At 36.5% G+C, this 14,048-nt stretch overlaps 1 protein-coding gene across 1 annotated transcript in view; it reads left to right on the top strand.

Annotated features, from left to right (window-relative positions):
• RAB23 (RAB23, member RAS oncogene family) overlaps nucleotides 1-13,752 on the top strand; it is a 37,513-nt gene extending 23,761 nt beyond the window's left edge. The window contains exons 4-7 of the mRNA XM_047103124.1: nucleotides 2,886-3,042; nucleotides 4,577-4,659; nucleotides 7,101-7,193; nucleotides 9,924-13,752. Coding sequence (XP_046959080.1) covers nucleotides 2,886-3,042; nucleotides 4,577-4,659; nucleotides 7,101-7,193; nucleotides 9,924-10,063 — 473 coding nt within the window. The 3' untranslated portion in view covers nucleotides 10,064-13,752. The remainder of the gene's footprint in view (nucleotides 1-2,885; nucleotides 3,043-4,576; nucleotides 4,660-7,100; nucleotides 7,194-9,923) is intronic.
• The last annotated feature ends 296 nt before the right edge of the window (nucleotides 13,753-14,048 follow it).

Here is a 14,048-nt window from a genome sequence, read left to right as displayed (position 1 = left end):
TTGTGTTTTTTTCTTTACATTATTATTAAAATATACTTCTAAGAGTTTTTTGTTTTTGTTTTTTTTTTGAAACTGGACCATCTTTTTATTTTATTTTATTCAAACATTTTTAAGTTTTATTTATTTATTTTGAGAGAGAGAGAGGGAGAGAGAATTGCAAGCAGGCTCTGAGCTATCAGTGCAAGCGCCCAACATGGGGCTCAAAATCAAAAACCATGAGATCATGACCTGAGCCGAAACCAAGAGTCAGATGCTTAACTTACTGAGCCACTCACATGCCCCTTTGTTTTGTTTTTAAAGTGAGACTCTGTATCCCTGGAAATGCCCTTTTGTGCCCTCATTCAAATAACAATCGACTGGATATAAAATTCTAGGTTTAAAGCTAAGTAGAGTTTTATAATAAACAGCAGTTCTTGGGGTGTCTGGCTCAGTCAGTAGAGCATGAGACTCTTATTTTTTTCTTTTAGTTTAATTAGTAGTTTTTGAGAGAGGCACGAGCGGGGCAGGGGCAGAGGGGGAGAGAGAGAATCTCAATCAGGCTCCACACTCAGCATGGAGCCCAATGCAGGGCTTAATCCCACCATCCCAGAATCATGACCTTAGTTGAAATCAAGAGTTGGATGCTCAACTGACCGAGTCACCCAGGCACCCAGAGCATGAGACTGGTTTTTTTTAAGTTTATTTTTGAGACAGAGACAGAGTGTGAGTGGGAGAGAGGAAGAGAGAGAGGGAGACACACAATCTGAAGCAGGCCAAAGCATGAGACTCTTGATCTCAGGGTTGTGAGTTTGAGCGTCACGTTGGGTGTAGGGATAAGTTAAAAAATAAAATAAGTCTTGGGGCGCCTGGGTGGCTCTATTGGCTAAGCCTCCGACTTTAGCTCAGGTCACAATCTCACAGTTCGTGGGTTCGAGCCCTGCGTCAGGCTCTGTGCGGACAGCTCAGAGCCTGGAGCCTGTTTCAGATTCTGTGGCTCCCTCTCTCTCTGACCCTCCCCCGTTCATGCTCTATTTCTCTCTGTCTCAAAAATAAATAAACGTTAAAAAAATTTTTTTTTTAAATAAATAAAATAAGTCTTGAAAAAAAAGAATAGTTTCTTAGTCGAAGTATAATTAAATGTTTTATTTATAGTTTAAGTAAATATTAAAGTTCGAGGAAATATAAATTTATTTACCAGTATCTAGTGTGATCTTATCAGTTTTATTTCTCCTTAAATTCCTGGAAGGTATCAGGGTACCTCTGTCTGTGTTGTACCCTGCCCCCTGCCCCAATTTTTTAGTAATTTATACAGTTTTTGTAATTAATTTATTCTTTGATTTAAAACCTGTTTTAGAGTAGGGGAGATTTTCCCATGTGAAGCCTCTGCTTTTACAGTAGTAGTGAACTGTGGTTTTCTCTTTCATCCTCTTTTGCTTTGCTTTGGTGATATGTAAACCCTTTTTTCCCTTCAGAGTGTCTTGGTAGCCCAGGTGTGTATGCTTTGAATCTTAGGAAATTCTTATACCTGAGGAATCTGGAAGGAAAGAGTAACAGTAAGAAAACGTGCCTCGATTCCAGGAAATCCTTTTAACCCAAAGATGGTTTTCTTTTGTTACTTATGTATCTGCTATTGTCACCATGCTGCCTGATTAATTCAACATCTAATTATTTATGAAAGAGCTTCTTTCAGGGGTGCCTGGCTGGCTCAGTCAGTAGAGTATATGACTCTTGATCTCAGGGTTGTGAGTTCAAGCCCCTAATTGGGTATAGAGCCTACTTAAAAATAAAATAAAAGGGCTTCTTTTAGTAAGTTGCTGCTTGTTTTCAATCTTAGATATTATCAACCTAATGTGATAATTGGAAGTTAAAATATTGTCAGTGAGAATGGGAATTATACAATTAAACAGGATAAAAAATGAAATTAAACCTTTTTCTCTATTTTATATATACATGTTATATATATATACACACATATAATTTATATATACATGTTTTATATATATATATATATATATACCAGTGCCAAAGTTAAATATATATATATATACATATAATTTATATATACATGTTATATATAATATATATATAACATATGCGTATATATATAACATGTATATATAAAATATATGTATATATATATTTAACTTTGGCACTGGTTTTTATTTTTTATTTATTTGTTTCAAAAAAATTTTTTAACGTTTACTTATTTTTGAGAGACAGAGCATGAGCAGGCGAGGGACAGAGCGAGGGAGAGACACAGAATCTGAAGCAGGCTCCAGGCTCTGAGCTGTCAACACAGAACCTTTTGCAGGGCTTGAACCCATGAACCGTGAGATCATGACCTGAGCCGGAGTCGGATGCTTAACCCACTGAACCACACCCAGGTGCCCCTTGGCGCTGGTCTTTAAATCGTGTTCCTTAACATCACTGGTATTCTACTGAAATAAAATAATACATATTTTTTAAAAAGTTAACACACTGAGAAAATTATGACTTTTTCCTCATAGATTTTTCTTAAATATGTGCTAAAAGAAATTAAGCAAATGATAGATATTAACAGGAAGAACTTGGCAACAGCCTGTCATTCATACTTAGTTTACCATTCTCTCTAGAGAATTTTTTTTCTTCCAAGTTTTTATTTAAATTCCAGTTAACAAGAATATAGTTTTGAGACTTGTACATAATTTTGAGAACCACTGGTTCTTTGAATTGGAAAATAGAGTTTAAATGTTAAAAATAAGCGGAATGCTACAAAGATGAGCTCAATATTTATTTACATAAAATTGTCTTGATACACCTAAAGCTAATATAACATTGTATCTTCATTATACTTCAATTAAAAAAATTGTTTAAATATAGGATTGTTTCATTAATGTAAATAACATTTTTATTTTGTGACCTTACAGGAGCCCAGGCTTGTGTGCTTGTATTTTCTACCACAGACAGGGAATCTTTTGAAGCAATTTCCAGTTGGAGAGAGAAAGTCGTAGCTGAAGTTGGAGATATACCAACTGTGCTTGTGCAAAACAAGATTGATCTCTTGGATGACTCTTGTATAAAGAAGTAAGGTGTCCACTTTTGAGGGGGAGGTGGTAATTCTATACAGTTAAAACCTGTTCTAATTTATACATACATTTAAAAAATTTAGGAGAGGTTTTATAGAGACCCTTATACTTAAAATTTTCTGTGCGCTATTCTGCGTGATCAGTTTGGGTTTGCACTAAGTCATAAGTAGAACAAATTAAAGGAATAAATTTTGAAGGCCCTTTTAGAATTCTAGTCTTATGTCTTATACCGCAAATCCAGCGCTTGATGTTAAGTCAAATCTAGATATAATAAGAATGTTAAGAAAAACATCCCTGTATATTTTAATATCTAAAGCATGGAGCTATCCTGTGTGGATGAGTTTAAATGGGTAAGTAGTTCAGATTCACGTTTTGTATATTCAGAAGTAGGCTCAAATTTGTGAACAGAGCATCTAGATAATTCTATAAGTATTTGTACATCATGTTGTTAACTTTTTGCTAGCTTTGAAAATCTTTGCTTGGTTTTACCTTATTTTTTTGTATGTTCTTATATTAGTTATCTGTTGCTGTGTAACAAATTAATCCAAAACTTATGGCTTAAACAACAAAAATTTGTTATTTCACAGTTTCTTTGGGTCAGGAATTTGGGAGTGGCTTAACTAGGTGGTTTTGGTTCAGGTTTTTCATGAGGTTACAGTCAAGATGTTGCTGAGGACTGTAGTCATCTAAAGGCTTGACTGGGGCTTGGAGGACCTACTTCCATGTTGGCTCATCACTTGACCGTTATCAGGAGGCCTTAGCTCTTTGCCATGTGGACCTCCCCAGGGTTGCTTGAGTGTTGTCACAACATAGCAGCTGGCTTCCCCCAATCCCATGATTCAAGACAGAGCAAAGCAGAAGCCATCATGTCTCTTATGACCTAGTCTCAGAAGTCACCACTGTCACTTCTGTGTGTTATTGATCACACAGACACAGACCAACCTCGATTCCAGTGGGGGAGGAAACTATACAAGGATGTGAAGACCAGGAGGAGGGTGAGGCATGGGGTGGAATCCTTGAGAACCATTTTAGAGTAGAGCTACTACAGTCTTAATAAAACTAAGATCAGGAGTCATAATAAAACTACAGTTAGGAGTCCCCTCTTGTAGACACAGTTGTTAATACAGTAACTTTGGCTTTGTCAGCAAAGTGGTTTCATAGTGAGCAAGAGTGAAGAAGGGAGTGCAGTGTAAGATTATCAGGGTGCAGTTAAATTCAAATGTTTTTAAAGACAAGGGAGAAAATTAAGTATTATATAAAAAAAGTGATATTTAGCTATTTTAAGCCTAGAGTTTGGGACTATAGAAGTGACAGCATAATGGTATTTATTCTACAAGAGTACTGAAAACTAAAAATTCTGCTCAGGTACTGAGAACATAGCTTTGAACTGGTCTGGAAGGTCTCACACCGCCCCCACCCCCCCCCCCCCCAACCTCAAGCTGTATTCAGTAAATGAAATAAATATGATTTTTTAAAACAAGCTATCAGGAAGTACCTTTGTAAGCACTTTTTTTCTTTTAATTTATATATAGTGAGGAAGCTGAGGCACTGGCAAAAAAGTTAAAGCTAAGATTCTACAGAACATCAGTGAAAGAAGATCTAAATGTGACTGAAGGTAAACTGCCTTTTTAAAAAAAATTAATAACAGGAAGTTTGTTTTATTCTGCTTATGGTTTTTCGGTTGTATTGTTTGGAAATCATATTTAATGCGAACAGAATTTTCTTATCACCTATCATTAAGTAAAATTAAAAAAAAATTTTTTTTTAATGTTTACTTATTTTTGAGACAGAGAGAGACAGAGCATGAACGGGGGAGGGTTACAGAAAGGGAGACACAGAATCCGAAGCAGGCTCCAGGCTCTGAGCTGTCAGCACAGAGCCGGATGCGAGGCTTAGAACTCATGGACTGTGAGATCATGACCTGAGTCGAAGTCGGATGCTTAACTGACTGAGCCACCCAGGCGCCCCTATCATTAAGTAAAATTTAAAGGCATGATGATGCTTCTTAGAATCCTTATTTACTAATGTCTTTTTTTTTTTATTAATTCTTTAAAGTTTGTTTATTTTGAGAGGGACAGAGACAGTGCAAGTGGGGGAGGGGCAGAGAGCGACAGAGACAGAGAATCCCAAGCAGACACTGCACTGTTAGTGTGGAGCTTGATGTGGGACTTGAGCTCACGAAACTGTGAGATTGAAACCAAGAATTGAATGCTTAACTGACTGAGCCACCCAGGTGCCCCTTTACTGATGTCTTTGAATAGTTGTTGCTCTCTATAGCAAAACTCCATTGGGTTTTGTTTTGTTTTTTACCTTTAAAAATATAACTGGGTGGTTCAGTTAAAAATATAACTGAGCCTGGGTGGCTCAGTCGGTTAAGCATCAGGCTTTCCATTTCAGCTCAGGTCATGATCCTCAGTTTCATGAGTTTCAGCCCCGTGCTGAGCTCTGCACCAACAGTGTGGAGGCTGCTTGGGATTCTCTCTCTCTCTCTCTCTCTCTCTCTCTCTCTCTCTCTCTCTCTCTTTCTCTCTCCCTCCTTCCCTCCCTCTCCCTCTCTCTCCCTCTCTCTCCCTCTCTCTCCCTCTCTCTCCCTCTCTCTCCCTCCCTCTCCCTCTCTCTCCCTCTCTCTCCCTCCCTCTCCCTCCCTCTCCCTCCCTCTCTCTCCCTCTCTCTCCCTCCCTCTCTCTCCCTCCCTCTCTCTTCCTCCCTCTCTCTCCCTCCCTCTCTCTCCCTCCCTCTCTCTCTCCCTCTCTCTCCCTCTCTCTCCCTCTCTCCCCCTCTCTCCCCCTCTCTCCCTCTCTCCCTGCCCCTCCCCTGCTCATGCTGTCTCTGTCTCTCTCAAAATAAATAAACTCTAAACAAATTAAAAAAATAAATATGTAACTCCGTATACGTATGTATACATGTATGCGTTTTTCATGCATACCTCTTAAAGTTATTGAATTGAGAACTCCACAATAGTGCATATTCCATTAGGTAGTTGTAATGGCCTTAATTTGATGTGGTGTTTTGTTTTTTAAGTAACTTCTACGCCCAATGCGGGGCTCGAACTCATGACTCTAAGATCAAGAGTCTTGTGCTCTACCGACAGAGCCAGCCAGGCACCTCTGACCTTAATTTGTTTAATACTATTTCCCAGTTTAAGAAAGTGAGATTAGAGAAAGATGACTTATTTTTCTCATTCCAGAATCGCTACTTACTTTATTAGATTGCAATTCGATTGTTGCATCGTTGATTATTGTTTTTTTCATCTAAAGAAAGGGGACATCTTTTCAAGACTGAGTTAGTGTAGTGCTGCTGAAGCTGATCCCTATTCAAGTACCAAAACTAATGACTACAAGTATTTCATTTCTTTACCAATAAAATGCCATATATATATTAGTATTACCATTTTCTTAGGTATTGTTCAAATAATTTTTAAAAGTTGAAATTTTTGAACTAGATTGTATACTTTTTTTAATGTTTATTTATTTATTTTGAGAGAGAGATAGTGTATCTGCAAGCAGGGGAGGGGCAAAGAGAGAGGAGAGAGAGAATCCCAACATGAGGCTTCATTCATCTCATGACCATGAAATCATGAACTGAGCTGAAATCAAGAGTTGGACGCTTGGGGCACCCGGGTGGCTGAGTGGGTTAAGCGTCTGATCCTTGATTTCGACTTGGGTCATGATCTTGCAGTTGGTGAGTTTGGGCCCTGCATTGGGCTCTGTGCTGACAGCATGGAGCCTGTTTGGGATTCTCTCTCTCTCTCTCTCTCTCTCTCTCTCTCTCTCTCTCAATGCCCCTCCCTCACTCGTTTTCTCTCCCCCTTTCTCTCTCAAAATAAGTAAAGCAAGAGTCGGTCGCTTAACCAACTGAGCCACCTGTGCCCCCCCCAGATTGTATACTTTAATGTAATTTTAAATGTGTTTAGTAAGGATTAATAAAAGAATATAAATATTTCAAAAATAAAATAAATGTAGTATAAAGTATTATAGTGAGTGATATAAAATAATAGATTTTACATGCAGAAATTATATTGACCTGGTAAGATTATTGTTTTTGTTTTTATTTTAGTATTTAAATATTTGGCTGAAAAATATCTTCAGAAACTCAAACAGCAAATAGCTGAGGATCCAGAATTAATGCATTCAAGTAGTAACAAAATTGGTAAGTACTCAGAAAGTTTTAGTCCCATGTTTACCTGGTAAATTTATTTTCATTCGTTATTATCATATTTACTATTTTTTTAATTAAAAAAATTTTTTTTAGTGTTTATTTTTGAGAGAGAGAGACAGAGTATGAGTGGGGGAGGGGCAGAGAGAGGGGGAGACAGAATCCAAAGCAGGCTCCAGGGTCACTGAGCTGTCAGCACAGAGCTGGATACTGGGTTTGAACTCATGAGCTGAGAGATCATGACATGAGCACAGCCCCAGTCAGACTCCTAACTGATTGAGCCACCCAGGTGCCCCATATTTACTATTTTTTAATACAATATATTCCTTTCTTAAAAAAATGTGATTAGGGGGCGCCTGGGTGGCGCAGTCAGTTGAGCGTCCGACTTCAGCCAGGTCACGATCTCGCGGTCCGTGAGTTCGAGCCCCGCGTCGGGCTCTGGGCTGATGGCTCAGAGCCTGGAGCCTGTTTCCGGTTCTGTGTCTCCCTCTCTCTCTGCCCCTCCCCCATTCATGCTCTGTCTCTCTCTGTCCCAAAAATAAAAAATAAAAACGTTGAAAAAAAAAAATTAAAAAAAAAAATGTGATTAGGAAGTATTAGATAAGCAATTAAAAAAATTTTTTTAATGTTTATTTTTGAGAGAGAGAGAGAGTGAGAGATACAGACTGCAAGTGGGGGAGGGGCAGAGAGGGAAGGAGACAGAATCTGAAGCAGGCTCCAGGCTCCAAGCTGTCAGCACAGAGCCCAATGCGGGGCTCGAACTCACAAACTGCCAGATCATGACCTGAGCCGAAGTCAGACACTTAACCAACTGAGCCACTCAGGTGCACCCCTCAGGTGCAATTTTTAAACTTAGTATCAGGTCTTATATTAAAAGGTATATTGAGTTAAAAGATTTTTTTTAACTATTGAATTTTCTAAATTCATTTTATATTTTAGGAGAACAGAGATAAAGACTTTTTAAAATGGTCTGTTCTATAAATAAAGAAACTCTTAACACATGTTCTGTACTTGTACTGTCTCCATACACTTTACTGATTTTATTTTTAATGCTAAATGCCTGCAAAGCTTAGCATTTCCTGAAGAACAAGTGTATTGTCTGCTCTGTAACAATAACTGACTAACCATGTCTTCTTGCTTGTTGCTTTGGCTTCCAAGAAGTTGAGAACCAAATTTTCTGTTTCTGAGGCCTGTTTTCTTTTTTAATGTTTATTTAATTTGAGAGAGAGAATGAGAGAGTGCACATGGATGTGAGTGTGAGCAGGGGAGGGGCTCTCAGCACAGAGCCCAACTTGGGGCTTGATCTCAAAAACTGCGAGACCATGACCTGCGCCCAAATCAAGAGTTGGACGCTTAACTGAATGAGTCACCCAGGCGCCCCTGTTTTGTTTTGTTTTCTTTAAATTTTTTTTTAATGTTTATTTATTCTTGAGACAGAGACAGAGCGTGAACAGGGAAGGGGCAGAGAGAGAGGGAGACACAGAATCTGAAATAGGTTCCAGGCTCTGAGCTGTCAGCACAGAGCCTGACGTGGGGCTTGAACCCACGAACTGTGAGATCATGACCTGAGCCGAAGTCGGATGCTTAACCGACTGAGCCACCCAGGAGCCCTGTTTTGTTTTGTTTTAAATGTTTTATTTATTTTTGAGAGAGAGATCACAAGTTGTAGAGGGACAGAGAGCGCAGGGGACAGAAGATCTGAAGCAGGCTATGCACTGAGAGCAGCAAGCCTGATGAGGGGCTCGAACTCATGAACTGCAAGATCATGACCTGACCTGAAGTCGGATGCTCTGCTGACTGAGCCATCTAGGTGCCCCAGGCGCCCTTGTTTCTTAAGTTTCTGTGTAGTCTCTTAAGGACTTCATATCTGTATTCTGTCCAACTCCCCCCGCCCCCCACTAAGTAGTTTAGAAATTGGAGATTACATTTTAAGACCAGCACAGTTCAAAATGGAAACTCTAATAGTTAAACATTTTCTTTTATTTCATACTTTTATCTACTCATCACTTTAATTATCTATAGACCATTTTGTTGTTGTTTTAGCCAAATAGGAAAATTTTACATTACTACCTGCTTTTATATATGCGGTGTTTTTATTAACATAAAATCTCACAAATACTGTCGTCACCTACAGATCTGGTATTCTTGAGGAAATTATACAATGTAAAAGATAATAAGTGAATTTATTAAAATTATCATATTTACTGGTCCCAAATTTCAGAAATGGATTGTTAGTGAAAAGATGCAGAGCAGTGTATATAGTTCATCACTATTTTGGTAGTCAAGGAAGGAAAGAAGAATATATATGTGCATTTTTGCTTACATAAGCATAAAATATTTTTGGAAGGATACATAGGAAAAGTGATAAAACATGCATGCATTAGGGAAGGTAATCTGGTGATGTGAAAGGGAGACTTCATTGTAATCTTTTTTTTGTATCCTTTGAACTTTGAATGATGTATATTGGCTATTAAAAATAAATTGGATGGCTTAGTTGGTAGAGCAGGTGACTCTTGATCTCAGGATTGTGAGTTCAAGCCCCATGTTTACTTAAAAAAAAGATCGTAGAGTTTAAAAAAATAATAAATGAAATGAACACAAAAGCTTAAAGTTATAAATACTGAACATATTATGGACTTACTAAGAAACTGGATGCACAGTTTACATTTGGTAACCCTGAGCTGCATCAGTGCCATTCTCTGTGCTTTCTCTCAATTTATACAGGTGTCTTTAATACATCTGGTGGAAGTCACTCAGGTCAAAATTCAAGTACCCTTAATGGTGGAGATGTCATCAATCTTAGACCCAACAAACAGAGGACCAAGAAAAACAGAAATCCTTTTAGCAGCTGTAGCATACCCTAAAATGTTTTAGGGAGGAAAAAAGTTGAATTGTATTGTGCAATTCCGTAAGAAACACATCCAGCTGTCGTGGTATGTTACAAGTTTTTTTTTTTTAGCAGACTTTGCACCTAATGGCTCTCTGAAAGTTGACAGACTTAAATACTGTTCTGCAGTGCTTTTCAGATGGAGTGACATCTTTGGTGGAAAAATTCCTGCCTTGTGGACTTGTTTTAATTTTTTTGCATCAGACGAAGCTTCTCCTGTTTTTGAAGGAATGGTCCATAAGAAGTGTCAAAAAACAGGTTTTGCTGAATTTGAAACGCTGGAAAACATAACTGAAATGCCTAAATGTGTTGGTACAGATTTTAATATTATGGGTCAAGGAAAGATAGCGTTCTTTTTCTGAAGTTGGTCATATAGCTTTTTGGAAAGTAGTACTGAATCTGAATACTTACAAAAAAATAATATCGAAAGGTAAGCTCTAAATCTTGCCAGACTGCATTGGTGTGTATTTTGGCAATGTTACTTGTGCAATATCTGTATAATTTAGAATGTGGAGGTATGCATGCAGATATCTGGTACTGAAATATACTGACGGTATGTTCAGTATTTAAGGAAACATAGAATCTAATTCATTCATAAAATCATTTACACATTGTGTGTATGTTAAAAGTTTTTATTTTCAAATAAGAAATTCCAGACATATATTTTGCAAAATGAGCTCAAATTTTAAAAGTGCTTTGTGCCAAATATATCATACCTAATTTTTACAGTGCTTTACTATCAGAATTTATATTGTTTATAATGTCTTTTAAAAGCAGTTTCCCTCTCTGACAGAGTAGATACAAGTCGAGTATAAATGTTTTAATGCTAGAATATCTCCCAGGTGAGACCTGTTGCAAAATCTCTCTCCTACGTCCATCCATAAGTGCGGTGAGCTTGTGCTGGCCAGGTCACAGCGCACCTGCGGTTATCCCTTAGGTCCTGTGAAGTGCGGTGGTACTTCCAATACCTTTCGCTGCTGACTGAAACGCAATTTTGAACTTTTAAGATTGTGCTAATAATGTTTTTAAATGCAGAAGAAATGATCTTTGGTCTTAATCTGCGTTATGGATTTTATAATGCCCTGCAACTCTAAAGCATCTTTTCGTTTACACATTTTGTATGGTATTTTAAGATTATCACTTAAAAATTTCTATAAACTTCAGTTTGTATAGCACTTTCTCAAGAGCTCTGTTAACACCAAATACAAAATAATTTCTTTTAAGAAACGATTTTCATATGTAATCATGTGACAGCATAAATTTTGTGACTTGGGACAGGAGCTTTCCAACTAAGATAACTGCATGAACTCTGTTAAAAAGTGATTATCATTCATCAGTGACTTTGTTTTTAACCCTTGCTATCTACCTGGTTTTTACAGGATTTCAAGATCTGTAAAAATAACTTTTTTTGGAAAATGTGTCAAAGTCGTTTTTCATTATTTGTACTATATGCATAATGTTATATGTATTTCTTTTGTATGTTTTCTCTCTTCCCCTCTCTCTCTCTCTCTCTCTCTCTCTCTCTCTCTCAAAGTTTTCCATCCGCACCGTCCTCCTCCCTCTGTCCAGATTACTATTAAGAAGATGATAGAAATTTCTGGGGCAAGTCCTTAGTAAGTGGTCAAGAGTGAATGTTTGCCTTTTCATAGTACTGAAACAATCTGGCATTATCTACTTTAAAGTAATATAACAAGTTAATTTTTATGTCACCAGTTGTCTCCACACCCATTGCTGGCAGTGGGATAGGTGTTGGGGGAAACAAACTCAGTGCCTAACAATGGGTACCTGTTAATGATTCATCTTTCCTTTTTTTCTCTCTTAAAATACAGTCTCTTTAATTTTTGCACAAAATATATTTTGTGGCGAATTGTTTTGTGGTCTTTAGTAGCCAAAGAAAAATCATGTATGTAATATGTTCACATGTGTTCTATTTCAGATTGATTAAATGTGTGTGGGAAAGAGTTTGCTAGTTTTCTATATAATCTCTGATGATTGTTGAAGTTTCCTGATATTTGTAATAGAATTTTACATACTTAGTTTTGTCCTTTTTTCTTTTCATAAGAACTGAAGAGAGATCTTTGTTACACATTTGAATTTTTATTTGCACTTGTGTATTTTAAACCTAACCATAATTGGTCATTTTAAATAACTAAGTACGTCTGAAAATCAGTCACAAATGATATGTTAAATACTTCCTCAGTTTAATTCTAAAGCCTTCAAAGTTGACATTAATTTTTTTCTTGAGACCCTTAATTCTCTTAAATAACCATTAATTTCTAACGAGCTATGGATGCTAAAGAAAAAACTGTGTAAGACTCCAGGATGTTGTTTGTGCATTTTTACATTATGGCTGGTTTTTAGTATACAGACACGTAGCTGTGGGATAATTGCCATATTGCAGAGTTCCTCAAGTTTCCTTTTCTCTTTCAGTCAGTCTACTGAATTAAATAGCATACAGAATAGCTCATGTAAGACAATATACCATTGAACTTTGAACAACACCAGTTTGAGCTGTGTGGGTCCACTTACATGATTTTTTACAATACTGTAAAATACAATACTGTATTTTTCTTCCTTACGGTTTTCTTAATAACCTTTTCTTTTCTCTGGCTTGCTTATTGTAAGAATACAATATACAATACGTACAACATACAAAGTATTTGTTAATAGTTTATTTTATTCGTAGGGCTTTCAGTCAATTGTAAGCTATTAACTTTTGGGGGAGTCATTATACTTGTATTTTCCACTGTGCAGGGGTCAGTGCCCCAATCCCTGTGTTGTTCAAGGATCAACTGTATTTCTGTTGTTATTAGTGCCATAAGATGATATTAGCTGCCATTAATTTAGTACTTACTATCAGGTAGGAACTATACAAAGTACCTTGCAAACAATAATTTAATCTTTGCAACTCTATGGAGGTATTATTATTCCCTCCCTGTTTTTGAGAAAAAGGAGAACGAAGATGTGAGAGAAGTTTGTCAGTCGCATACTAGTTAGCAGCAAAGCCATTTTCTATCCCATTTTGTAACTATTAATTTTCATATAGTCCAGACATAAAAAGATGTGCTATCTTCTCATTATACTTTACTATCTAATATATATATGTATATATGTGGATTTGATACTGCTTTATATATGCAGTTATATTTTATGGAGGAATTACTGCTAAGAACATTTTCAGATTATAAATGTTCTAACATTGATTTCTTATTTGATGCATTTATTTTAAAACGAAAACTAAAATAATAAAGAATAACTTTATTTTTCAATCAGAAGTCTAATTTCTCATCTGAAATTATGGGGAGGGAAGTATCTTAAAAGACTGATTTAATCATATTTTAGTGTATATTTGATAGTTTTGTCTAAAAAAATTAAAGAATTAAAACATGACGAAAAGCTTTTGAATTGGGATTATGTACTTAGTAAGCAAAAAGAAATAAGTTAACCATTTTCAAGTACATTATAAAAGGTTTATATAAAGGGAATTCTGACCAGCCATTTTTAATTAAAGTAGAAGATCATAGGTGAAGGATTAAGCTTGGTTATATTGATTATTAAATGCTGAAATCATTTAATGAAGTTAAGTAATCTTCATAAATGAAAATATTAAATAAAAAAAATAGAGGCACCTGCCTGGCTCAGTCAGTAGAGCAGAGTCAGTGACTCTTGATCTTGGGGTTATAAATTTGAGCCCCACATTGTGTAGAGATTACTTAAAAATAAAATCTTTAAAAAATATATTTTATCCATGCTGAATGCCAATTTGGATGCAGAAGTTGTCATAAAAAGATTTTTATTTTCCCAATTGCTTATATCTCTTAGAATTCAGTTTTTCATATATTAAGTGACAGATTCACTTCAACATATTTCTGTTATTTTTAATTGTTTAAGAGAAATCAGAGGCTAGATTTGCTTTCTCCTTGGTTGTTGTATTGTAGCATGTGTGATTCCTTTATATCTCT

The sequence above is a fragment of the Lynx rufus genome, unplaced genomic scaffold (genome assembly GCF_022079265.1).
Source record: "Lynx rufus isolate CCGP_SWC_20201006 ecotype Redwood Valley unplaced genomic scaffold, mLynRuf1.p SCAF_6, whole genome shotgun sequence".
Lineage (NCBI taxonomy): Eukaryota > Metazoa > Chordata > Mammalia > Carnivora > Felidae > Lynx > Lynx rufus.
This window is presented reverse-complemented; position numbering and strand designations above follow the sequence as displayed.